The following is a 27,075-nucleotide window of genomic DNA, read 5'->3' as shown; positions in this document are numbered from 1 at the left end:
CCTGCAGCTGCTGTGCAGCAGGGAGATACCCAGGGGTATCCATCCTGGAATCACAGAATCAGCCAGGGTTGGATTGGAAGGGACCTCAGAGCTCATCTCCTTCCACCCCATCCACCATCCCAGGCTGCTCCCAGCCCTGCCCAGCCTGGCCTTGGGCACTGCCAGGGATCCAGGGGCAGCCACAGCTGCTCTGGGCACCCTGTGCCAGGGCCTGCCCACCCTCACAGGGAACAATTCCCAATTCCCAATATCCCATCCAGCCCTGCCCTCTGGCACTGGGAGCCATTCCCTGTGTCCTGTCCCTCCATCCCTTGTCCAAAGTCTCTCTCGTGTTCCTTGCAGGTTCCCCTTCCCTGGAAGGGGCAGTTCCATCACTCAGGATCCTTCTCTTCTCCAGACTGAACAATTCCAGCTCTCTCAGCTTTCACTTCTCTTAGCCCACCACAAGCACTTTTTGCCTTCTATTTTTTTCTAATGGTGATTTTTAAAATCTCTTCTACTTGCTACTTTAAAATCTCAGACTCACTTGCTGTGTTTTAAGCATATTCACATACTTTAGTCCACATGGCTGTTTGGAAACAAACTACTCAAATTCATTTAGGTAGTAACTGTAAGCAGCACATTTAAATCCCATTTCATATTTTTTCACAGTTTGTAAATCCATCAGTAATTGATTAGAAATATTCTTCAGGTATTCTGGATATGGTACAGCCAGGTACTTTGGGTGCTTGCTTTAGGCTTATTCCCTTCTTAGTGCTAAAAAAAGTAGATTTTTTTTTCTCCTCATGGTAGTGCCCATCATGCAAGTGTTTGAATGCTGGAGGTGAGAGTTTTCCAGTAGCTCCTCCCTAATTTCAGAGCTCAGGAAGGACCAGCTCACTTCCTGAGGTAGGAATTACTGATTTGACTTCTGTAAACCATACATATTTCTGCCTTCAGCAGCATTAACTCCAATACATTTGTATAATCTATAAAGCTTTAATCCCCACATGTTGTACAGGTTGTACATAGTTGATTCTTATCTCACAATGTTATCTTGAGCAAATATTTAATTTCTTTTATCTCCCCAGAAACACAAAGTGCTAATTTATGATGCAGTTGCATTCAGGTTGACTCTTAATTTCATGTGTGTATCACTTAACAGATGCTCTGGGGAGTAAAGATTCCTATAATTAGGTTTGACATATGTTTTCATGCGAGGTGAAATAGTTTGCATGCTTCTAGAATAAATATTGACTGGAGCCTGGATTTCTAATCCCAGTAAACAATTGGACATGTGCTGGGAGCCCTCCATGCCAAGTGTAAGCTGTGGCTTTGGGAGCATGGACCCTTGTGATTCCCAAATATTGAGTCCTTCCTAATGGCCTTTTTTTGTTGTTGTTTTTGCTCCAAAAAAGGGCAAGATCAAAGTGCAGTCTGTTCTTTCCTGCCCTTCTAGATATACAAAACAGCTGCAAAGCACAATCAGCTATTGTAGTGATATGTGCCCCAGGTCTATAAATAGATGGAGAGCTGCAGGCTTGGGCTGTGCTGCTGCAGAGGCCAGGGGATTTTTGCTTGGGGTTACCAAACATTCCCTTGCTTGTTTGTGGTTTAGAACCATCATTTCCGAGGCTGCTGACTTCCAATTGAATTGGAATTCAAAAGGATTTTGCCATGGAAGCTTTATGTGACTTCACCGTTTGCATTTGCATTTTCTCCTTCCTTTTTTTTTTTTTTTTTTTGCAGGTTTCTAAAGGAAGCCAATTCAAACACAATAATTAATTTGCTCAACTAAAAAAAAAAAAAAAAAAAAAAAAAGGGGGGGCAAGAAAAAGCTGTGATATATAGCCCTAAGTGGGAAGTTTCCAGAGACATGTATGGAGAGTGAGAATGAGAACCACTTTTCATGAAATTGTGCTCTGGCCTCTCCTCCAGGCTGGAAATGTGGAGTGAGACACTTGATGGGAGCTCTGTGTTCTCCTGAGCTGGGAGGTGGGTGGCTGTGAGTGTGCTCTGCCTCCTGTCTCCTGTGCAGGAGGGACCAAATCTGCATGGCAGAGCCAGAGCTGGCAGAGCTGTTCCCAGATTTTATTTTTTTTTCTTTTAATTCAATATGCTGCATATTTTTTATTCATTATGTTAACTCAGAAGAGCTGTTGAGAGTGTGCAAGCTAAGGACTTGTTAGAGATGAGAGAAAAATGAGTGTGTTTGGTAGAAGTGAGGTGTTGGAGATAATTTGGGTTTTGGTTATCCAGGAGGTGGCTGAAGCTGCTGCTGGCAGAGGTGAAGCAGTTTTAAACTGCTCATCTCCTTTTCCAAGCTCTCTCTTCCTGGAAAAACTATTGATTCCCCTTGCATTTCAACAACATTAGCACCTCACAGTATCACTACTGTTGTCCTGCTTTAAATTTAAATGAGAGGGAGGGATAAAAATAACTCCTGTGGCATTTCACATGGATACTTTTCAGCTGTAACCTTCATGCTTTGAGTCAGGTGAACCGGTTCACCTCTGGAGCTTTTTTCCTTTCAACAACAGGACCTGAAAATTGGATTTCCCACTGTGAATCAGGAGGTCTTGCCCCACATAGGCATCTCACTGATGGTGCAGAAATGCAGTCCCAGTAATGTGGTCAGTGTTTTCCAAGGCCATGTGAGGTTATGGTGGAAATTCCTCAGAACAGGGCAGGAATTTCTCATTTCTAACCTCCTTCTTGTTTCTGAAGAAACAACAGTAAGAATGTTGAAGGAAAAATGTTGAAAATGTTGAAATCTCAACTAAAAGGAATTCATATTTACCTGAATTCAAAGAATTCACCTAATATGACCTTTCTCTGGGAAAATTAGAGCATGAACTGGAGTTTTAAAGCCAAGTATGACAATAACTTGGAAAACTTCTACCTGCCTATGTGTTCTGCTGCATCAGTGACAATGTAAACCAGAGGGGCACACAGCAGATCTTGGAGGGAAATCTGACTTTTCCTGTAGTTTTCTATGTGGCAGCCATTTGATTTCCATTGGTTTGGTTAAACATAACACACAGGCTGTTGAGGGACCTCTGAGGTTGCCTTGTCCAAACTCAGGCTCAGCAGAGGTTTGGAGCTGGTTTTAGGCATCTCTCCCACTGTAACTTGTCCTTGTCACATCCTGCCTGGTGCTGTGCTCCTCTGTGGAGAGCCTGCTCTGGTAGGTGATTGTAGCTTCCTCCTCTCAGAGCTCCCCAAACCCAGCTCTGTCCTTACACACCAAGTACTTCAGCCCCTGATCATTGTGGGGTCCTCTCTGGTGTTTTTGCAGATGGTTTTGCAGGTGCTGTTTTGGTGCTCACTGGGATGCTCTCAGGGCTGAGGTCCCTCTGAAGAGCAGCCTGGTCTGTTGACTGCTCCCAGCTTGGCATTGTGAACTCAGTGGTGACATGAAGTTGTCATCTTGCTCAGACTGAGATCTGCAAACTGAGCTGTCACTCTGTGTGGCAAGGAGCCAGAACAAACCTGGGTGCAGCACTTGGTGACAAAAACTCCATTTGAGAGACCCCAGTGCTTCACCTCATCAGCTTCCAGCAAACAGATCTTTATGAATCCCAGCAGAATGAGGAGGGGAAGTGCCAAACCTTGCTCTCAGATCTTGCTTTCAGGCTGAGGCAGCCACAAGGAGAGAGGATCCCTCTCTCCCAGCCACTGAGGCTCATCTGTGTGGAGGCAAACACGGTGGGAGAGGCTGAGAGAGAAAATCAGCCTCCTTCCTGCAGATGCACTGAGGATTTTAGCTGCTTTGGGAAGACTTGTGCTCTTCCTTTGCGTAGATTTTGATTTATCCCCTCTTTTTCAGGAGAAACATTTCAAAATGTAATTACAAGATGGATTTCAGCTCTTCTCATTGGAGTGAAACAGAGGGAATAAAACCACAGAGAGATGGAGGTGCAGATGATCCAACTGATCACACACAGAAGCAGAGAGAGGGAGGGAAAGGAGCAGAGCACTTTTTGTTTTCATTTCCATCCAGGGTTCCTGTGGCAGCCCCAGCTGCAGGCACAGCAGGGATGTGGAAACTGAGGAGATACCAGCCATGGAGAGGGTCCAGGGGCAGCACAGCTTCCACCCCAAAATAACAGCTTCAGGATGCAGTCAGCACAGCTACATTTTATTTTTAATTATCTTTTCCCCCCCCCAGGCTTCTGTGCTTGCTGGTTTGCCTTGGAAAGTGCAGCTTCCCTGCATGCATGCACAATCCAGGTCCAGCAGAAAAGATAAATGCTTTGCTTGTGCTCTGGTGCTAATGGGAGAGCAGACTTCAAATAATCAGTTTTCCTCTAAAGTAAACATCTTCTATGCTTCTGACAGAAAAGATGAAAAGCACACCTCCTTTTAAAAGCAGACCTTGCTCCTTAACACTGTGGCAGCTTTATAAATAAAAAAAGAAAATTAAAACTACTGTATAGGCTTGGTATGAGAAATTCTTTCTAGGAAATAGTGTATGAATTCCATATTCTGTGTATTCCCTGTATTCTGCAAAGAGGACACCCAGCTGTTCTGTATCACCTTGGCTAGATGGCTGTGACTCAGTGGAGCCCTCCAGTAACTATTAGAAAAATATTTATTTTCTCACTTTTAAGTTCATACAGTTCCATTCCAGTTCCCCAGGCAAAGTCTTGCATGAGATTCCAATGGCACAGATCAATGAGAAATTGAAATGTCCTTTCTTGGGCTAGGAAGCTAACTGGAAAAAAAAAGCAACCTATGGATTTAGCACCAAAAAAAAACCTGGTATAGGTTGGGTTTTGTGCTCTGTAGGAAGATAATGCTTTTCATTTTGAAACTTCATTTTCCTGAGAGCCATGAGTAGAGGTTTCCAGCCTAGGGAAGTGTCCCAAGTGGAACAAGCCCCATTGTATTAGCAATGTGTATTTCCATTGTTTCTGTGTATCATAATATACTTACCATTCTGATTTTCTTGGTGTTTCTGAGATACCCTGTGATGATCAAGAAAAATCTCCTGCTTATGATACCCACAGCAGTAACATGTCTTCCTTTATATTCAAAACTGTGTTTACAACATATTTCTTCATTTATTGAAAAGTATGAACATTAAGCAAGTTTAACAAAGTTTTTAAAATTTAATAATTTAGGAGGACAAGCTTTTATTTTGACATCAAATTCATCTATGATTTATCTGTTGGTGATTACGGAATGAAAGTGTGCAAGAGCAACAGGACAAGTGAAACGAAGTCAGAAATCCACTCAGGAGGGCAAAATATCCATAAAGAGCAGAGATCTCTCTGTACACACAGTGATGTGAAAACTTAGAGTGGATTTTGGTGCTGGTGCCAAGGAATAGATGTACTGAGCAAGCTGTGAGCTCACCTGTAAATCATGCACTCTGTCTGAAACCATTCTGTGATATCAGTCTTTAATTTCAGTTTCCTTGAGGGAAGACATTGTAAATCAAATGGTGATTTTAGCACTGTGATTTTTTTTCTCTCTGCTTTTTTGCTTTGCCCCTCTGAGGTGTGCAGCTGCCTTGCTGCACTCTAGATAAGCTGTTGCTTCTAAACCAGCAAAAGCTCATACTGGTTATCTCAGGGTCATGCTGAAAAATGTCAAAAGTTGATTATAAAATCCTCCCTTTGCATAAAATAGTTTACACAAGTGTGAGGGTAGCAAAAAGCATATTCTGTTTCTCATTCAAACAAGTTGTCTCAAATACTTTTGAAAAAAAGAATTGCTTGTTATCAGATTAAAAAACCCACACTTTTTAAGATGAGTAAGCTAAAACCACTGTGACTCATGGTGTTTCTGAGAAACCTTGATCCCTAACCTCAGGGAAAGAGTAATCCCACAAAACACTTCATTCTTCATTGAGGAATTTTGTTTTTGAATGCTTAAATCTTCAAATAAGCCATGAAAGACTTCATTAGGCAAGTGATTCTGTGGAAGTACAAAGGAATTGGGCTATGAAGTTGTCTCTTCCAATTCTAACAGAGTTGTGGCAGCAAATGGCAGCAGCATCAGAGAGGCAAATACAGAGGTTAGGGAAATATTTAGTCTTTGTTGGATTTCTTTCAGTTTTTCTAAGCACAGCCAAGAGCTTTTTTTTTTTTAGAGTGTGATGGGAAAGGGGATATTTTCTTTGTTTCTGTGCTTTCATTTGATCTTAATTCTTTAGGTTGTTTTTAAAGCTTTTTTTTTTTTTTTTTTTTTTTTTTTTTGCCTAAAGGCTGCAAATAAATAGGTTGTTTTTACAACAGTCTTCTTCTGGAGACCCATAATCTTTACTTTCCCCAGTGTCTTCTGTACCTCAAAGTGATTGAGAATAGCTCAATGAGAAGGGATCTAAGTTACACAGAGGCAGCACAAAGCCCCAAAAAGCAAACTAGGGGGATGGATCCCTAATTTCCATGGGTGCCATAAATCCTGTTCACAGCCTTTGCAGGGCTGCTCTCTTGCTGAGTGCTGAAACCCCCTTGCAGAGACTGCAAGGAGAGACCAGACCTCAGTGATGATCTCATGGCTTAATCCTCAGCTTGAACTTCCAGGTGGAGGCTGATGCAGGAATCTGCTTGGACCACAGTAAGTTTGTATACCAGAAACTTTCTGTCAATAAACCTGCCATCATTCAACCATGGAGAAAGCTTCCCTAAGAATAACTTTTTCCCCCATTTCTTTCCAAGATGTGAAGCATTTGGCATATCACGAAACTGCCGTCTCTTACGTGAGTTTATCAACAGATTACGCAGGGTGCTTCTCTGTCTGGCATGCAAGCACAACAAAACATTATTGATGGATTTGTGGAGATTGGACATGCCTCTTCTAAGGGCTGGGAGATGGCTGACTCAGTTCTCCAGTGAGATTAACTGGAGGAGATAAGGGGCACTGTCTTTGGGTTTGGTTTTTGAGAGGAGATGAGTTTCCACAGGGAACTATCTATTTATACCAGCTCAGAGCCCACTGATTTTTCACCCCCGTTGTTTTTGCATTCCAGACACATTCCTGCACTCCCCAGTAATAACTTTTAGCCCGAGGGTTTGAAATGTAATCAGCTAGTTATTAGCACAAAGTCTGAGAATGTTTTTGCAAAGGATGAAAAAATCAAATGTGGGCCATGAGCTGATGGAGGAGCTGGTGGTTGGGGGCTTGCTCTGGTATGTGCTAGGTTGCCAGGACTGGTCCAAGTGCAGAGAATAATAATAGATGATTTATAGAATATTCAAACCTGGGAGAAACAGAAATGCTGATTTTACCCATGTCTGGTTTATGTCACTTGAAGGACTTCTCCTTGTTTGTGTGGTGGTGCTGGTACCTCCTTCACCCTTAAAAATAGGTTTGAGCATCAGCACTGGGCAAAGATTTGCTGCTGGGAGCATGGGGGTGGAGTAATTTCAAAAGAACAAATAGAATGTTTCAATGGATGTGCATTTAGAGAATGTTTCTTTAACTGCATGTTATTTAATGTCCTTCCCACTGGATAGATTTACTGACATGATGTAATGGTGATCAAGCAAATCTGTTGGGTACCAAGTGACAAATCTCCATATCTGTTTCTTTGGGTGTTCCCGTGGATACATGAAAGAATTCATTGCCTGTGTTATGTACTTTATGGGCATGAATCATGTTCTAATCCATGTGTTGTGTTACTTGGTGAGGTACGTGCTGCTGCAGTGCTCCAGCATTTGCAGTGAGTACACAGGAGCACAGGTTCACCTGTGGTCACCACACGTGGTTTAAGGCTTGGTACAAGATATTTCTGTGAGCTCTGATGATTCCTCACCCAGGTGTTTGGCTCCTCTGTGCTAGGAGCTCTGAGGGATGAGCTAAAACCCTCAGCAGCTGCTTGTGTGACAGAGAATTTGTTTTCTGTCCTTGCAGTTTTGGGGGTGGGAGTGTCATCACCCTTTTTGCCCTTCATGGTGTTTTCCAGAAATAAGAGATGCAGTGAACTCCACTGGACAGTGATCCATTGGGGAGAGCAGTAGAATGTCCTAGAAGATCAAGGCCAGGTTGGAACTGGTCTAGTGGAGAAGTCCCTGCTCATGGCAGGAGGGTGTGGAACTAGATGGGTTTTAAGGTGCCTTCCAACCCAAACCATTCCGCAATTCCTGATTCTTGGTTGTGGTGCTTTCAGAGTTTGGGTGCCTTGGCACACTTAGAGGCCACAGCCCGAGGAGCACAAGGTGGAAACCTTCACTGGAGGTTGGATCAGCTGTTGGAGAAGACTGTTCCAGTGAAGAGCTGGCCATGGCTGTCCCACCACGCTGCCCAGCCAAGAGCACAGTGTCCTTTTCACCGGGTGACAGGGCTGTCCTGCAGCCAGCATCACTGCAGCCCCATGGCCTTGAGGGCCTGCCCCGTGTGTAGCAACTCTTGATCCATCTCCAGGATGGGTTTAGTGTCACCTGGGTGGAAGAGATCCATGCTGTGGATCCAGCCTGGTGTGCAAAGAGGAGGGGACAATTCATATGTGGCCTGTCAGGACTGGAGGTTTCTTCAGTGTTGTACACTGAGGAAATGGAAGGAATTTCAGAAACGTTTTGACTGTGTAAATAAACACATTTCTGGTACTATTTCCTTTTTAACCTTGTTTTTGGACTTTCAGATGGTTTTTATTTTGGGGACTGATTATTTGCTTACAATTTTACCTAAGGAGAGGAATAAACTGAAAAGCTGATCCTCTGCTTGGGGGAGACACAACACTCATGTAGCTGTTCTGAAAAGAGCAGTGGCTCTGAAATTCTTATTTTGAGCTAGAAACACTGCAAATACTCAGTGGCTGAAGCTTGCCAGTTAAAATACAGCTCTGTAGTGATACATACTTAGGTGGTGGCAGCTCTTGGGAGTTTCTTCTTCACCACCTCACCAGTGTTTATACCACTGTGAGATATTGTTATTCTGAAGTGCCTCCTGCAGCAGTTTTATTTGCATTAGCTTTATTTTTCAGTACTGAATTAGTAACCATTTAAAACTGTCAACCACATGTAAACAAGTGGTGTGTAAGTTATGAATAACAACTTACCTGGAATTACAACTGCCTGTTTGGATTGCACAAGGCTCGGCGCTGGGGGAGTTGTGAAATGACTGAATTCACTACTGCAACATGATTTCTGTTTGTCTGGCTTCTTGCAGCCAATTTGAATAAATACCCTGGTGCTCACATGGTTCCCTCAGCCAGCAATCCTTGGGGGGGAATGCTGGCTTCCCAAGTGTTGGAATATGTGTGCTCAACTCCAGCCCATGTGATGAGCAGCATTTTTTGCAGGCTCTGTCAAAACTGTGCTTGCTCACTGGGTAACTTGTCAGTTCAGACCAAAGATCCTGGATGGGGGAAGAAATACCATTATTAACTGATCTAATAATAAAATGTGTTGAACGAGTGTTTGGTATAAACATCAACTCTTCAAACTGTGCTGGTGGGCTCTGATGGCAGGTGGGGAAATGATCATAGAATTGTGGAATGGTTTGAGTTGGAAAGGACCTTAAAGTGTTGGTTTTTCGGCTGTTTTTATGGCCTGGAAAGGCTTGGGATGGCCTTGGGCAGCCCGCGCTCCAAAGGACGAGAAGAGGCTTCAGGTTTTTTCTCGGTCTTCAGTGTTTATTAGTTATTTATCTAAAAGATTTTCTCTCGGCCCGACAGAGGTCTGCACAGCAGCCAGCCATGAGCACACTGAGAGCCCCCGGGGCAGTCACTTATCTTTATACTCAAAACTACATATACAATATTTACCTATTTCCCCAATACCTTTCACCCTTATTGACCAGTGCACCTTTAGTAATAACCAATCCCAAAGTGCCAACATCACCACAGAAGATGGAGGCCAAGAAGAAGAAGAAGAAGAAGGACAGGACACGCCCCAATTCCTCCATCTTACTTCTTTAGACCCCCCTGTACAGAAATCCTAGACCCTGTGTTTCACACTCTAATTAACCTATCCCTTCACCATTCACCCCAGTGAAATCCTCCCATCCTCACACAGGTGTTGTCTCCCGTGCAGGATCAAAGTCCAGCCACCAGACACTTCTGGCAACATTCCAGGACCTCCAAGCCCCCCAAGGGTGGTCTCGGTGACTCTGCACATCAGTCCTGAGGTGCTGAGATCCCACATTAAAGCTCATCTTGTTCCCTAAATATGCCATGGGCAGGGACACCTCCCACGGTCCCAGGCTGCTCCAAGCCCTGTCCAGCCTGGCCTTGGGCACTGCCAGGGATCCAGGGGCAGCCACAGCCAGGCCCTCCCCACCCTCACAGGGAACAATTTTTCCTCAATAACCCATCTAACCCTGCCCTTCTGTGACAGTGGGAAGCCATTCCTCCTTTCCTGTCACTCCAGGCCCTTGCCCAAAGTCTCTCTCATCTTCCTGGCAGGTTCCCTTCAGGTCCTGGAAGGCCACAATTAGGTCACCCCAAAGGTTCTTTTCTCCAGGCAGAACAATCCCAATTCCCCCAGGCTTTCCTCAAAGCAGAGCTGCTCCATCCCTCTGCTCACCTTGGTGACCTCCTCAGGACTCTCTCCCCACAGGTCCATGTCCTTCCTGTGCTGGGGACCCCAGGTGACCTTTTTCTTTGCTTGGAGCACTGATACACAGACATATACAACTTTTTAAAAACCCTATGTTTTAATGCAGGAATTATCTAAGACATGCAGATTTACTTCTTTTCATTTGATCCCTTAAGGACAAATCTTTTATGTTCTCTGAGTATGTCTTAAGGCTAATCAAGCTAATGAATTGTTGTTCAAGGTAACAGCATGGAAGGTACTTGTGTTCCCCATGCAGAGCCCACCAGCTTTGCACGTGGATTTGAGCTGATTTGGGTTTTGCTTCCCTCTGAATCCCTGGAGCACAGGACACTGCCAGCCCGTGGGATTGCCCTGCTCCCTGTAAAATGCTGATTAAGCATCCAGCTACCTGCATTATGCAACAGGGAAAGAATTTGCCTGATGGTAGAGCCCTGTCAACACAAAGGGATTGCAGCAGTAGAACAAAACAGGCTTCTAAAGTCTTGTTTAAATTGAATCTGGATTCTATTAAAAGTGTTAGTCCAGAGAGCCACAATAGCTCACTCGGTTACCATGGGCCGAGCAGGCTCCAGTTGCATCAGACTATTGTTCTTTATTGGAGTCCTCTCTTCCATCCTGCACGTTTGTTATTCATTAATTCTGAAATATCAATCAAAAAGATAGGTGGCATCCTCTGGTCCCAAGTGGAATTTTCCTGGGTGGGATTTTAATAAGCTTCCAACTGCTTTCACTGTGGCCTCGCCTTTTTAGTTTAAAATGAATGATTTTCCATTCTTAAAAGCCTGGAGCTAAGAAAACTTGCACCTAGAGCCTCTCTTTGACTTCTTTTTAATTCTGCCTGTGTGTAGCAGAGGCTGGTGCAGCCATCCATAGTTCCTGAGGTATGCCAGCTACTGTGTGGGAAGAAAATGTAATATATATGATGTCTTTCTGGGTGTTTGTGGCTTTGTATAATTGTCCTGTCTAGAGCAGTGGAATTTTTTTGTTGAGAAATCCTTATCTGTTCATAGATCTCTGGTTTATAATGCTGCTGTTTAAATAAATTGTTTGAAGTCCTTGCCTTGGAGATATCTCCTGTGCCGTGTTCACATTGCTTGTTTCCCTCCCACAGTGGTTTTAAGTTGGAAATGCTTTTCTGTTTATAATAAAAGGAAGTTTTGAAAGTATATTCTACACATCCCAAAGGATTGCTGCACTCTTTGGGTGATGTGGAATGTCAGAACTTCCCATGTGTGCAAATTCACCAGGGAAACGTGGACAGATCCTGCCCAAAAGTTTGGATGGCAGAGGCAATACAGAAAACTGTTCCCAAAGGTTTCCTCTGTCATCCTGCTGCCTTCCATGCTGCTGCCATGCAGCAGGGGTTTCAGGTGTGGACAGGGATGTGTGTAATGGATTTGTGTTGCAGAAGAGCCCCAGGGGCTGATCTGGGCCCTGTGTTTGACATTGTGGAGCTGCTGGGGTTGGTTCTGGCCTTGGCTGGCTGGGTTTGGGCTCTGAGGTACCTTCCTGGCAGTGATGAGGGGGAGAAAAAACTCCAAACCCACATTTGCATCCTGAACAAGAAACTGGAAGAAAGAGACTCTCAGTAATGTCTTCAAAAGACTTCACAGTGCTGTGACCTTATAATTTTCCTTGAAGCACAGAGTCCTGAGCTGCCAAAAGTGGCATTTTGTGTGTCAAAAGTGTATTTACACCTGCTTTACCTCACTGCAGCCACACTCAGAGGATGGAGCTCTGCATCCCACAGCTCCCAGTCTGCAGTGGGAGCAGCAGGAGCTGGACCCTGCTGGGCAGTGGCTGCACTGGGGCTGAGGCTCTCGGTCTCCATCCCTGCTCCTCCTGCTCTTCCACCTCTGCTCTGGCACCTCATTCCCACTCCAGCAGTGAAATGATGAATTCTGAATGGGCTGTGTCTTTATTAGATTCAGTTTCTAATTCATTATTATTTCTGTTTCCAGAAAAGGCATTCTGTGGGAGGAATATAATAATTGTTGAAGTGTTTGGACCCCCCTGCAAGTGCCATGCCCTCATTTGCTTGGGTGACTTGTGCTTTGGCCACCTGCATGGTTCAAACATTTCTGGTTCTCATAGCATGTTTATTTCTTTCCAGGTGTTAAAATTAACACAGAGGGCAAAGGGATTGTCAATAAATGTGAAAAATAATGTCAATAAAATAATAGCAGATGCCTTTTCAGGCGTGGCATTGCATCATGGAATTTGTTTTCGTGACCCAGACTGCAGGAGAGTTTACAGGGTGGCTGAGCAGTGTCAGTGAAAGCCAGACAGTATTTTTACCAGTTAATCCCCAACATCCTAGAGCTGGAATTAGGGCCTCTTTTTAGCTTTAAATGTAGGAACATGATATATCTCCTAAGTTTTGTGAGGGACCCTTAGGACAGAATCTCTTCTCTGCAGCATGTTAGTAAATTTGCTGGACTTCAAGCTTCCCTTGCCCCTGGCAAGACTGCAAAATCCCAGGCTTACCTTTCCTTAAACTTGCTTTTCTGTGCTATTAAGGTGACAAGCTGTGAGCTGAACTGAGGTGAAAAAATGAGTTAAAAACCCAGAGTCACTGCAGGGAATGGGCTCATCTGCTGTTCACTCTCAGGCTGCAGTCTGAGGCACTTGGGCACCAGCAGAGCTGAACATAAATAAGGGCAGTCATAAAGCCCAGTGTAGGAATCAGTCTCTCTTCAGCCTCTTTCATCTGCCAGGAGAGTTAAAAAATAATTATATATATATATATATATATATATATATATATATATATATATTTCTGAGCCAGCAGTGGCAGCTGGACCAGTGTGTTTGAGCTGCATGTTTGCCTAGGCCTTTTTCCTTTTTCTGCTGTGTTTTTCCTTTGGCTGGGTTATTTTATCTCACCCAGGTGAGAAGAAGATAAAAGACACCAAACAAGGGTGGATTACCAGCCTGCAACTTCCTTTCTGCAGCTTAGCTAGAAATGTAAATTGTGGGTTTGGGTCCAGGGTTCCCCACTTAAAACTGGCAGATGTTGAATACCAAAATTGCACATGTGTTGTTGATCAGCATTTTGCAAACCCACTGTTGTCTGTTGGAGGATCAAAAGATCAAAAATAAGTATTTTTCTGAACAAAGGAGGCATAAGGAAAAGAGCAGTTTACCATAATACAGAAGATGCCTCTGGTTTCTCTGGCTCTCTGCAGATCTTCCTTGGAGATTATGGGGATAGGTTTGGGGCTTTGGCTTTTTTGAGTTTCTTTTGTCTCTCCAGTCTATAAAGTTCTGTTTCTTATTATCATTGTTTCTGCTTTCCAGAGACCTAAGATAGCAAGTTGGCTCAGAAATTCTCTTTCTCATTTTAGCCACAGGAAATGTTGCTCCATACATTGAAAGTGCTTTTCCAGGTAGGCTTGTTTGGAATCTCAGTGCTTTGGGTTACAGGCTTTGTTTGCACTGAGCTGGAAGTGGTTTCTGTGGGTTAGAGGGTGGGATTTGCTTCATTGCTTTGCAGGTTGGGGGAAATAAATTCAATTTTTTATATATATTTTTTATATGCAATGTCCTTTTGTGCAGCCCTGCAGGGTGAGTGTCACAAAGCCTGCTGTATAAAAGACAGTGGTGTGATTCTGGCTTCCAGCTTTGTCACTGAAATATCTGCAGATAAAAAGCTGGAATTCTCTTAGGGGTATTTTTAGGGCTTTAAAATAGAAATAAAACCTCATGAATATTTTTTTTCACGTTATTCTGCACAGCCTCCATCAGAGCAGTCAGTTGCATTGTGTTTATCTTTACTGATGCTTCCCTGACTGTTTTTCAAGAATAGATATGATGATGTGGGTCTGTAGGGTGTATTTGGTCTTGAACTACTGTGTGTGATGTTACACACACCCTGGTTTGTAGGAGGAGTAGAAATAGGTAAGCTGGGTTTATAAGAATTAACATATTATTATTATTATTATTATTACTATTATTATTATTATTATCCCCAAACATGGGGTTATTATGGGGTTATAAAAATTAACATAAAACTCTTCATTAATTATGTATGTGTGGGAAATAAATTCAAAGAAAATTTTAAAATCTTGACAGAAGGCTCACATAATATACATTTGTATGTAAACTTTGAGATAAATGTTAACTAAGAAATGCTGTAGAATAAGAGACATTGTTGAGAGAGAAATAGAACTATAAAATATGTAATAAAATAATTACATATATGTAATAAACACATAAATATATAAAATATAAAATAATTGTATCAAAATAAGATAATATATAAAGAGATGTAAAATAATATTTAATATATTAAGATATTTTAATATATAATAATATACAAATAAATATATAATATATTTTAACATATGATATATTTTATATATTATTATATATTAATATATTAAGATATAATCTATTTTAATATATTAATATATGATAATATATAAATAAAATATAAAATAAATAACTATATATCTATATATATAGTAATTAAGAAATAGTTAGCTTCTAATTGTAATAGCATGAATGATGTGGCTCCTGGTGGCCCTGCAGCCCTGGCTGTTCTGCTGGCCCTTCCAATGCCTGGCTGCCCTTTCTCTGAAAAATTTTCCCTAATTCCCAAACTAAACCTTGAGTGGTGACAAAACAACAGCTTTTTGTTGTGGTGGTGTAAAATCCCAGTTCCCAGTTCAGTGTTGTGCAGGGAGGAAGGAAGAAATTTGTGTGAACTCCCTGGCTGTAATAAAGTGAGAAGCCAGTCCCCATAAATACAGATTTGGCAACTGTTGAACTTTAAGAATGAGGGAGAATATTTGCTACTGGAAATCATCTTTAGATTCAGCTTGGACCCAAAGAATGCTAAAGCTCCTGGACTGGTGATTTGTGCTGGATTGTTGCATGATAAGGTAGGTTAGTGCCTGAAAAATCATTTGGGCTTTGACAAGGGAAAAAAACAAACCAACCAGCACAGAAAAGTGAGATGCCTAAAAAACCTGCAATTAGAAGTAAATACATTGATGGGATTTTTTTAGTTACTATTTGCCAGTCATGTTACATACCAGAAATCACAGTGAATAATTTATTTTACAGAGCAAGTCAGTCTAATGAAATTGTGGAGCAGCACCTTTTATTGTATGAGGAAACCTCACCATTGGTCTGTTTCCTTTCCCTGGAGTGGCAGTGCCTGAATATCAGTATTTTCTTGATAAAGTGCAAAGATGTCTTTAAAAGGCATGGAGGAAACTTTTTATTGTCTTTGTAAAAAGAGAAAGCAAAAAGCTGATGGATTGCAGAGAAGCACAACCCAGAAATGAGTTATCCATCAGTTCAGAAAGGAGCTCAGACCTGAGATGTGATTAAATGGTTAAAGCAAGGAGACTGCAAGGGAAATGTTGGAAAGTTAAACAGTGAAAGAGCAGCATTAATATCCAGCTGTTTGGTCAAAGGGGTTGTAATCAATACAATTTGGATTTTATTACATCAGTAGAAGGAATGTTGCTGTCTCCCAGCACAGAGGGCTGTGGACTGGCAAACATTTAATCAGAAAAGGATGCTCACCTGTTGAACTGCCCATAGTGCAGCTAAAAAGGTGAAGTGATCCAGGGAGGGAGGAACAGGGGTGTATGAGAAAAATGAGATTTTATTTTGATGAAATGAATCCATAAGGCAATGACTGAAAATGTTGCCATTGTTTTTAGTCTCTTTTCAAATCAGTGCTGAGAAGCATTTCAAAAGAATTTGAATTTCTTACACAGAGACATTAGAAGTGTAAAAATCTTTGCTAGAGAAAGAAATTTTCCTGTGTGTTATCAACAGAGAGGTAAAAAGTTTCATTTCCAAACAGGTGAAGCATCAAAAATTGAAACTTGAATATTTTGTTCAAGAATTTCTTATCAGTATTTGTGTTAATCCCTCATTTCCTGTAGGAAAAGACATCCTGTCCTAAAGAGATGCATGGAGGGATGTCCTCTCCTAATGTAAAAATCAGATTAGATTGGATTACAGCAACTTCTGACCTGAAGCAGTGAGGATAAATGAGCTGAAAGGAAGGACTAAATGTCTGAATGAAGGACTTGAAGGATCAGAACATTTTCCCTCTCCCTTTCCCTGTTCCTTCCTGGCCAGTAACTTCCTACACATTACCTGGGCTGCTTTTCCTCTGCAGGCCCTGCTGGGGATGGGGATTCACCCCAGGGCTGCTCTGGGTGTCCCTGGGGATGGCAGGAGGGAGCTGCAGCCTCTCCCTGTGCTCCTAAATCCCCTTTTATCACTTCAGGAGGGAGCTGCAGCCTCTCCCTGTGCTCCTAAATCCCCTTTTCCCACTGCAGGAGGGAGCTGCAGCCTCTCCCTGTGCTCCTACATCCCCTTTGCTTGTGTCAGGAGGGAGCTGCAGCCTCTCCCTGTGCTCCTGAATCCCCTTTTATCACTGCAGGAGGGAGCTGCAGCCTCTCCCTGTGCTCCTGAATCCCCTTTTATCACTTCAGGAGGGAGCTGCAGCCTCTCCCTGTGCTCCTACATCCCCTTTGCTTGTGACAGGAGGGAGCTGCAGCCTCTCCCTGTGCTCCTGAATCCCCTTTTATCACTGCAGGAGGGAGCTGCAGCCTCTCCCTGTGCTCCTGAATCCCCTTTTCTCATGGCAGGAGGGAGCTGCAGCCTCTCCCTGTGCTCCTGAATCCCCTTTTATCACTGCAGGAGGGAGCTGCAGCCTCTCCCTGTGCTCCTGAATCCCCTCTGCTCACAGCCTCTGGCTTTTCTCACGCCACCACAACCTGGGGGAAGCCTGGGATGTTTATAGCCAGCCTTATTTATAATAACTCCTGTTTATTTTTGTGCAGACGGAAAAGAATTTGTGTGTGAGCGCATGCATCTGATTTTTTGTTGTTCTTAGCAGTGGTTTTTAGTGGTTGGGGTGGGTTTGCTGTTTTTGTAAGCTCAGAGAAATGCCAGGGATCAAAGCAAGGCAATCTGAAGGAAGGAGCCAAGTGCAGAGACTCACTAATGCTTCTGAAATTCCACAGTAGTAGGACTAAGAAAGCCACAGCCCTTCTATGAAGATCTCATCTGTTATTATTTTGTCAAAAATACACTTTGCAAACACTGCCATGTCAATATTCAAAGTAGATGACTTCAAGCAATGAGTGTTTTGGCTCAGTGTGCAGGAGCTGTTATTCTTTATAATGCTTACAGGATCTCAGACCTTGAAGAGCAGTGAAAGGAATGGTTTGTGTTCCTCAGAGAAACACCAGAGAGCTCAGTTTTTTCCCAAGGCAGAAAATATTACTGTGTTCAGTTGGTTTATTGGGGTTGTTGTAGCCTGTTCCCTGTCTTTCCTTCCAAGAACCACCTCTGGAAAAAGCAGAATTGCAGGTTAAAGCTTGCCAGAGGACAGATTTGCTATCAGGCACTTTGAGGTTGTGCTTCAGCATTTATTTTGGATAAATTTCGGGGAAGGAAGTGAGTACAAGATTGATCTTGGCCTTTATAAATAGCACTCCAAGCACCTCATATCATTTTCTGCATTGCCATGTCTTGAGTTACTTGGTTGCGCAGCAACACAGACCAAAAATTGCATTTTCACATAAAATAGCAGCTCCTCTATTTATTCATTCCTTATTGTCATGTTACTTAATTGATTTAAAGGTGCTGCTGTGGATGTTTTTCACTCCCTGCTTGTGTGGAAAATGACAGTGCTGGTTGTACCAATTCCCTGGAAATGTCAAAGGAGGAAGAACAGTTCTCAAATGATGCATTTTAGTTACACCAGTACAGTTCTACTCAATTAATGACCCTTTTTCTACCCAAATATTTCAGACTCAGCCTGGGAGGTGCTTTGTGAAGTGTCTCAGAGTTCCAAGGAACACTGAGGTAAATGGAGTTTTCCCATCATAGGGATTTAATAACAAACAAGTATCAGCTAAACCATGTTAGCAAAGTTTTGTAAAGATGAGAGGTTTTTACATCTCTCCTTTTCCAAAACTTTACAAAAATAACTTTTTTCTCCTCCTAGCTCTCCTGTTGGCTCCACACAAAACACATGCAGGATATTGGTTTTTCTCTTTCTGTCCCAATTTAAATTTCCCTTTTTGAGTAACACTCCTTGTGCAGGGATATGGTGGGGCTGGGAGCACAAGGAGGGAATACAGAGATTTTTAGCGTCCTTGGTGCCAACAACCAAACATTTTAGCCACATTTAAAGCCTGGAGGACAGAGTGGCTGCTCTTGATGTGCTGAGGGCTGGTGGGGTTGGCAGGGATGGAGAGGACAAGGTGGGCAGTGGGGTCAAGGAGTTGATGTTTCAGACTGGGATTCTGCTTTCCCAGATCCATTTGCAGTGTGTGGTGTGTTGTAGCCTTTCCTCCTTTTCCTCCTTTTCCTCCTTTTCCTTGGTGTGGAGCTCAAACTGGAGATAATTTTACTGCATGCAACAAGATTGACAAAATAATTTTCCTGCACGGCACAGTAAGACATGAAAAGTGCCTTTTCAAAAGTACAATAAACAAAGAAAAGATGTTTGTGTAGGAAAAAAAATTGGAGGAAATAATAGGAGCAGGGAAATTGCTCCTGTTGCTTTAAGGTAGCTTTTAAAAATAGGAGTAGTCAGTTAATGCTCCAGCCTTTACCACAGTAAACATATAATTGTGAGCTGATTGTGGTGAATTCCTAAACAACAGCCCCCATCAGCAGAAGTCTGAAAGAGAGAACTCGACATCTGGAAGCCAGCAGCAGTCAGGATTTTATTAAGCAGCACTGCCAAATAAAATCTGAGCACTGCTATAAATGATATAAAAATAAAGATTGGCTATGGTGTAACATCTCGAGATGCCAGCAAGTGTGCCTGGCTTTGGAGCTCTGAGAGCAGCAGAGCTTTCCCAGCAGCTTTGGAGCCTGAGGGGGACATGGTGGGTAGGGATGTGGCTTTCTGTGCTGCTTGTCATGTGGAATAAAGAGAGAAACTGCAAAATTGCTCTCAGTGTGCCTGAGTTATTTTTATTGGAAAGGTTTTGGCCACGTTCAGTCTGTGTTGTGTATTACAGACCTAAAGCAGGGTTTATGGAATATGATTTTCTGTCTGTGAAGGAGGTTATGAGAGAGTGACCTTATCACAGGGAGCAGGAACCTGCCCTCTTCCTCAGGCTGCAGCTTGACACATCTATTTGCAGTGCTCACCCTGTGCACGGAGCCAGTTGAATGAATGGGGGATGGCTGTGCCAGCCCTGTCTGGCTGCTCTGGGAGCCAGGCCTCAGGGTGAGGGAGGGGATGCAGAGCTGCCCCAGATGGCACCCAGCAGCCATCCCAGGAGCCTGGGACAGGGGGGATTTGGGGCAGCATCCCCTGGGAATGTGGCCTCTGGCAGCACAGAGAAAGGAACATTTTCCCCTTGTGCACACTCCTTTTGGGGGACATTGGTGCCCCTCCGTGCTGAGCAGGACATTGCCCATCCAGTGGCAATCAAATGAACGCCTGTGAATTCAGAAAGCTGTGATTAAGAGCTTCTTCTCAGCCTTTGTGTCTAGAAATAGCCCAGAACACCACAGCACAAAGTTCAAGGATGTAAAAGAAGTGCTATGTTAAATGAAATTCTGATCTTTCATTTTTTGAACAGGTTTTTGATACAGCTCAGCTTGATACAACCTGCTGTTTACCAGCCTGGCCTTTAATATTGGATCTGCTTTCCAATTATGCTTCAATTCATACACCAGTTGCAGAGGGCGTGTGTGGGTGTACGTGCGAGAGAGGGAGATTGATTTTGTTCTTTAAAAATGTGAAGTCTGCACTAACTATGAAAACCCATCAGAATTTCTAGCACTTAAATGCCATCTCCTTTCTCAATGTGCTACCAGCACTAAGTAATGTTCACGACATCTCTCTGGCAAGTGAAGGAGTACATGCTGCTTTTGCAGAAGTAGAATATTAATACAGATATCAGTGAAAACCAGGCTGCAGATCCTTTCCAGAAGTAAAGAGTTAAAGTGAAAGCTCAAATTATGACTTAGAAGCAAATGCATAAGGTCTTAGCTGTGTTTTTCAGAAATACATGAGTGAAAATGGAATAAATACATGAGTGAAAATGGAATAAAGAGAGTACACATTGCTGTGTGTTGGAGTCACCTCTTGTGTCTGGAACAGCAGATTTGGGGAACCCTTTGTGCCACCACTTTGCACAGAGCATATTTGAATTCCTGGTTGTTTTTCCCAGCCACTGTCTTTTCTGTGTGCTGTATTCCTGAATCTTGGCAGTGCTTTGGTAGTCACTGTGTCTGAGAAGCCCAAAGCAGTGTTCTCTCTGCCTTTCTGTAGTTCTGACTGGTCATTTCTATTTGTTCTAGGTTTAAAGACCTATCTGATCTCGGGTCAGAAGGTGAAGGAGCCCCAGTGCAGCTGTTCCCAAGCTTTGCTCCCTGGCTTGGAGTCTGCAGACGGAGCCAGGACTCCGGGGACGTCGGCAGCCGACAGCTCCAGCGACCCCTCCAAGACAACCAAACAGGTGGAGAAGCCCAAGGTGAGCTGTCCTCTCAAAGCCCAGCAGCACAGACCTCAAAGCAGGGCTGGGGAAACCTTATGGGCTTGTTTATGCACTGTTTTACATATTTACATATGTATGGGTGTGTGTGCATAGAGTGACAAAACAGAGTTTGAGGGAGGAAAAATGTACCGAGTTAAATGGCTCGCTCCCCACTTGGCAAACAATCCCTGAAATAAGGTGGTTTCACATAAATATTTCTATTTGTATTTCAGTTCTGAGAGGTCAGTGATGCTTTTTAAATGGTCTGGATTTTATGGGGGGGAAGAATATGATTTATGCAGCTGCTGGAACTTCTGGGATTTTCTGGTTTTGCTGCTTCTGCTGTTCCTCTGTTGTGAAGGTCATGTACCTGTGAACCTTTCCATGAGTATTCAACAGACCTCCCTGCAGAAGATAATTGGATTGTTTTTGTGATGGGAGAAAATGCGCTGGTGGGTTGGGAGATTGGTTTATCTGCTTGCTCTAGAAACCTATATCTGGAGCTGAGGGCAATGATTTGTATGGATTCAGCTTGGAGGAATGATGACACTTTGTTATGTTCACACCTCTCACAAGATCTCTTGACAAGGAAATCTGTGAAACAATGTGTATTGCTTCAGAGCTTTGCTGTTACTCTCCATCTTCCATCTCAGAGCAGATTTCCCAAACAACAGATGTCTATTCTCTCTTTTCATTTGTGCTAAGAATTCCTTCTCCTGGGCTGCCTGAGGTGGGCACAAATGTCAGAGCCAGGGGTGGCCATCTGCAGGTCCCTGTCCTTACACTTCAGTGTGGTCACTCCTGACTGCATCTCTTCAACTCAGGTTTGAGACTCAGCTGACAGAGTTGATGTGAGGATAATTGGATAATTTTCATGCTACTTCATTTTTACTGCTTCTCATTTGTTTCTGGATTAGGAGAGCATGAGTAGGGCACCTTTACCCTGCCTCTGCTCCCAGTTTTAAGATCTGAGGTAAAAACACTGGATTGCAGGTGAGATCAGCTGGAGGGCTGACCCAAAGAGATGGTCCAAGGTGGAGTGAGCTCCTTAGAGAGTAGGCCAGGGCTGTTTAACCACAGAAGGGAGCTGTAGCCATCTTTATCCCTCCCCAGAATGTGCTCTGAGTGTGGTTTGACAGCATCCAAGTTATGGGTGATATGTTGCTATTCCTTTTCCTGTGTAAGAAAGAATATATTTGGCATCCTACTGGCACCAGCTTTCCAGCTCCTTCTTGCCTTTCAGTGGAGGCAAAGGCAAATAAGGCAGGAAAATACATCTTAGAGCTGGGGGGAGCTGTGCAGATAAAGCTGTGAGTGCTGCCCAGGCTGTGGTCCTGCAGAGCTCCAGGTGTGGCAGTGACAGAAACTCCTCATTTCAAGCACTGAAGGGAGAAGAATATGCCAAGTGGAGCAGGATTGCTGAGCTGCCAGAGTGGAGCAGAAGGGAGAGAGGAGGGATGAAGCCAAGCAGTGAAGCTGTGGCTGCTGTTCTGAGAGACAGTGAGGATGCCTTGGGAATGTCAGACAGCAGAGGAGGCTGTGACTGAGGATTAAACTGCAGTGGAGGATGGGACTGACCTGCCTGCAGCTGGGGCTTGGTAACATTGATGTGGGATCTCAGCACCTCAGGACTGATGTGCAGAGTGACCAAGACCACCCTTGGGGGGCTCGGGAGTCCTGGGATGTTGCCAGCAGTGTCTGGTGGCTGGACTTTGATCCTGCACAGGAGACAACACCTGTATGAGGATGGGAGGATTTCACTGGGTGAATGGTGAAGGGATAGGTTAATTAGAGAGTGAAACACAGGGTTTAGGATTTCTGTACAGGGGGGTCTGGAGAAGTAAGATGGAGGAATTGGGGCGTGTCCTGTCCTTCTTCTTCTTCTTCTTCTTGGCCTCCATCTTCTGTGGTGGTGGTGGCACTTTGGGATTGGTTATTACTAAAAGTGCACTGGTTAATAAGGGTAAAAGGTATTGGGGAAAAATGATAAATATTGTATACGTAACTTTGGGTATAAAGATAAGTGACCGCCCCGGGGGCTCTCAGTGTGCTCATGGCTGGCTGCTGTGCAGACCTCTGTCGGGCCGAGAGAAAATCTTTTAGATAAACAATTAATAAACACCGAGACTGAGAAAAGATCTGAAGTCTCTCCTCGTCCTTTGAAGCGCCGGACTGTCCAAGGCCACCCTGGGCCTTTCCAGGCCACCTAAACAGCCGAGAAACCGACACATTGTTATGTACAAACTTGGGCTGGTACTTGTTAAAATGATCTGGGTGCAAAATGGAGTCTGTGGTTAAGGATCAGCTCTGAAATGTGAGGTGATTTACCTTGCACAAGGGCAGGTACATGTGCACCATTCTTCCTGAGCAGCTGGGATGTGATGTGGAGCATGCTGCTGCCCCACCACACTCAGTCTCTGATTTTCTGCTCTAGGACTATTGCTGGGTGTTAATTTAGAATATCCTGAGTGGAAGGGATTCACAAGGATCATTGCAGTCCACCTCCTGGCTCTTGAAATGTTTTATTGCTAAGTGAAAGTCTGTAGAGTGTAAAAATATCAGCATGGCTGTGAGTGAGATAGAGAAACTAAAAGAAGCTGCTCAGAAGAGCATCTCAGACAAGTGCCAGCCCAGATTCAGCTGCCTTGGCTGCCCTGTTGTGCTCCAGCTACTGCAGAGTTTGTGTCTGGAGGTGCCTGGTTTTACTCACCCCCTCAGCACTGCAGCTCTGGCCAGGGATTCCCTGAGTGGCCTCACAGCTGTGACTCCTGAGCCTGCCCTGCCCCAGGGCTCTGGTGCTGCAGGGAGTTCTGGATGAGCCCAGGTTTCCCTGTGACTGTGTGAGCACTGCCTACAACCTGTTCTGAGCCTGGAGAGGCAGCACAGCAGTGTGGAGCATCCCTGCCTCTCCAGCACAGCCAGCTCCAGGGATTCCTGACTCCACAGCACGCTCTGGATGTGCACCAGCCTTCCCTCTGCTGGGGAGAATCACAGAATCATGGAATGCTTTAGGTCCTTCCAACCTTACAGCCCATCTGATACACCCCATGCCACTTTCCACTCTCCCAGGTTGCTCCAAGCCCCCTCCAGCCTGGCCTTGGACACTTCCAGGGATGGAGCAGCCACCACCTCACTGGGCAAACCTGTGCCAGTGTTTCACCACTCCCATTGTAAAAAATTTCTTCATTGTATTGAATTTAAATTTCCTCTCTTTTGCTTTAAATATATATGTATGCTAAAAAACCCCCACAAGGTATGACTGCAGTTTGATCAGAGATCATGCACAATTTTTGAAAAGGAGTGGGTTTCTTTTTTACAGCTTTTGGGCTTTTCGTGAGGGTTTTTTTTAAAGCCTGCAGCTTGCTGGTAGGGTCTGGAGATAATAATTTGCAAAAGAATCATGACTTACATGCCGACTGTTTTAAATACAAAGCTGGAAATGGTGTCAGTGTAGGAGGAGATGACTCCAGCTCTGCAAAAGAGACTTAAGTAGGAGAGGCAAAATTACAGGCGAGTTGAAATATTTTTATTTTAAAGGGAATAAGTGGCTATATTGGATGCAAAGGATGACTTTCACATTTTGGGCTTAAAAGGATGTTCTAGAGGACAAGATCTGTAAAGGAAAGTCAGGAGGGAGAATGCAACAGTAATTGATCCATGAAAGGAATTGTATTTCCTCCTCTGGTGCATCTGTCGTTCATTTAACTGCAAACCTTGTTGCAGTTTGAATGTCAATAAGATGTGTTTACATTACTGAAATGGTGAACACAGAGGGTAAGAACTCTGAGTAAATCTATAATAGCAGGTGGGTTTTTGAATGAAAACACTCTACCCTGCTTAAGTGGTTTTGGTGTCAGTTTATCTTCCCTATCATCTTTTATGACATGCCTCACTTGACAGGGAATCATAAGCTGTTGTAAAAATGTTTTAATGATTGCTTGGTATGAAAACAGAAAGTCCTTTGCTTGTCTTAGTGTTTGCTGGAAGTGCATTAATGTTTTATTCATGGCACTGAGGTCACAGCACACAGCCTGTAAATGCCTGCCATAGAGAGGGAAGTTAATGATGTTGACTTGAACACATGGGGAAAGTCACAGGAACTTCTGCCTCTTCTCAAAGGTCAGGCTGCTTTTCCAAGCCCTTTGTCTTCTGGCTTCACCCTGGGAGCTGAGTGTTGGAGGTGGTCTTGCTAATTTATTAGCAGGATCAAACAGGGAGTGGTTTCTTCAATTTTTGTTACTTTTTTTTTGTCACCATTACCTGACTTTTGTCATGGATAAATGTAAATCTAACTCCCCAGAAGGTTAGTAAGGCTTGGTAGACCACTGCTGATTTATTTTTTAGTCCATCTAGCAATGCCTTCCACCAAGTGGCCAAGACATTTGTGATAGTTACTCAGAGATTATTTTTAAGCAAAACCATTTGAGAACCAACTCCACAGTTTCTTCAGCTGTGTTGGTATTTGTTCAGACTGCACAGGTTCAGAACTGGATGTAAATTGTTTATCTGATGCCAGCTTAGGAAACTCAGAGTAATTTCAGTGCCCAGCCTGGACTGTGTCCCTGAGGAACAGCAGACAGGATGATCTGCTGGCTGCTGAGGAGCCTCCAGGTCCTACATGAAAGCCTCTGAGAGGCATTGGTGAGTGGGTAGATGTCACAGGGAGAGCAGGCTGGGAGAAACATCTGAAAATTAAACAAGCTGGGTGTTTCCAGGTGGGACATCAAAGGTGGAAAGGGAGCATTAGGTGAAAAGTTAGTCCTGAAAAGACTCAACATGCTGGTCTCTGAAATGGGGAGTGAACCTGGAGGCAGAAGTTGTGGGTTTGGACTAGAGAGGCTTGAACATGTCCAGAACAAACTGACAAAATTAAATGGGATGTTGAGTTTGGGAGAAAAGGCTCAAGTTCTTGCTGGAAAACTTGCTGTGGTGTTAAGTAGCAGACTTTGGTGAGCCTGGTCACCCTGAACATCTCCAGAGCCAGGAGGGCTCAGGCTCAGGGTCCCTCTGAGCAGGATCCTGCCTCGACACTGCCTGCACTGGAGAAGAGAGTGAAGAACTTCCAGGCTTCATTCCTCTAAAGAAGATTGCATTTTAGCTTGAAGGAATTAGCTTGTTTTAAGAGCTCAAATGCAGCATTTAAAGTTTCTTCCAAAATGCACAACCTGAAACTGGTACAAATGCTGATGGTTTTGCTTTCCTTGTTCCCTGTGACATTTGCTGGGTGTTTGGCTCCAACAGCCTGATCTCCCCTCTCCTGTTTTAGAGCTCTGTATGAAAAAGCATTTGCCTTTATTAATTTCAGATTTGTTGCTTTCCATTTCCCTGGACTGTTCATAATGCATCATGGTGTTTCATGTTTTTTCTGGATTTTGCTGCATTTTGTGCTGTCTTGTCTCCTAATGGCATTTAGATCCCTTCACAGGCAGGTTTCACCCAGGAAATTGCACTTCTCCTGCTAAAGAGTGTTTTATTCCTCTTGGGGAAGTCCTTTGCCTGTGCACAGTGATTACAGTGTATCTGTGATCTTACACTAGTGAAGCTTTCCTGGATTAGATTTTGCTTCAGCAAACAGCAAATCTGTGATTTATTTTTGAAATGGTGCATTCTGTTCCAGTCAAATTTTGCTCCCTGCCTCCCATTCTGTAGCTTTGTTTATCTTTGAACAGTGCTGCAAGTATACAAGTGGACTGAATTACGAATTGCATCATCCTACAAGGACACCAGAACATTCCTGGCTAAAATTCTTTTGTCTCATTTCAGCCTTGCCCTTCATGTAGTACCACCCTTGCTCCCCAGTGCGATGTCAGCATAGATGAAGGAGCTATCCAAAATGGTTGTCAGGATGAGCATAAAAACAGTACAAAGGTAATTGAAGTATTTCTCACTTCCCTTTCCCCCTTATTTTTCTGCTTCCCCCAGCTTTCTTATTTTTGCACCACTGTTCCTTTATCTAAGCTCTTAAGCAGCAGAACTGATTCTGATTTTTTTTGTGTTCAGAAATTTAGTTGAGTTTCCCTGCCCCAATTTTCAAAATTTTAGTAATTTTGTGAGCTCAGCTTGATTCTGAGAAGGACCTGAAGTTAGGATTCTTTAACCTATGC

The 27,075-nt window shown here is 43.6% G+C and overlaps 1 protein-coding gene across 2 annotated transcripts in view; it reads left to right on the top strand.

Moving 5' to 3' along the window:
* ADCY9 (adenylate cyclase 9) overlaps positions 1-27,075 on the top strand; it is an 87,478-nt gene that overhangs the window by 26,848 nt on the left and 33,555 nt on the right. Inside the window, exons 2-3 of one of the 2 annotated variants that reach the window (XM_063171238.1) lie at positions 20,796-20,968; positions 26,735-26,839. In XM_063171238.1, the coding sequence (XP_063027308.1) occupies positions 20,796-20,968; positions 26,735-26,839 (278 nt within the window). The remainder of the gene's footprint in view (positions 1-20,795; positions 20,969-26,734; positions 26,840-27,075) is intronic. The other variant, XM_063171239.1, reaches the window with a different exon arrangement.

The sequence above is a fragment of the Melospiza melodia genome, chromosome 18, assembly GCF_035770615.1.
Source record: "Melospiza melodia melodia isolate bMelMel2 chromosome 18, bMelMel2.pri, whole genome shotgun sequence".
Lineage (NCBI taxonomy): Eukaryota > Metazoa > Chordata > Aves > Passeriformes > Passerellidae > Melospiza > Melospiza melodia.
The sequence above is the reverse complement of the archived record's forward strand: the minus strand, read 5'-3'. Positions and strand labels throughout refer to the sequence as shown.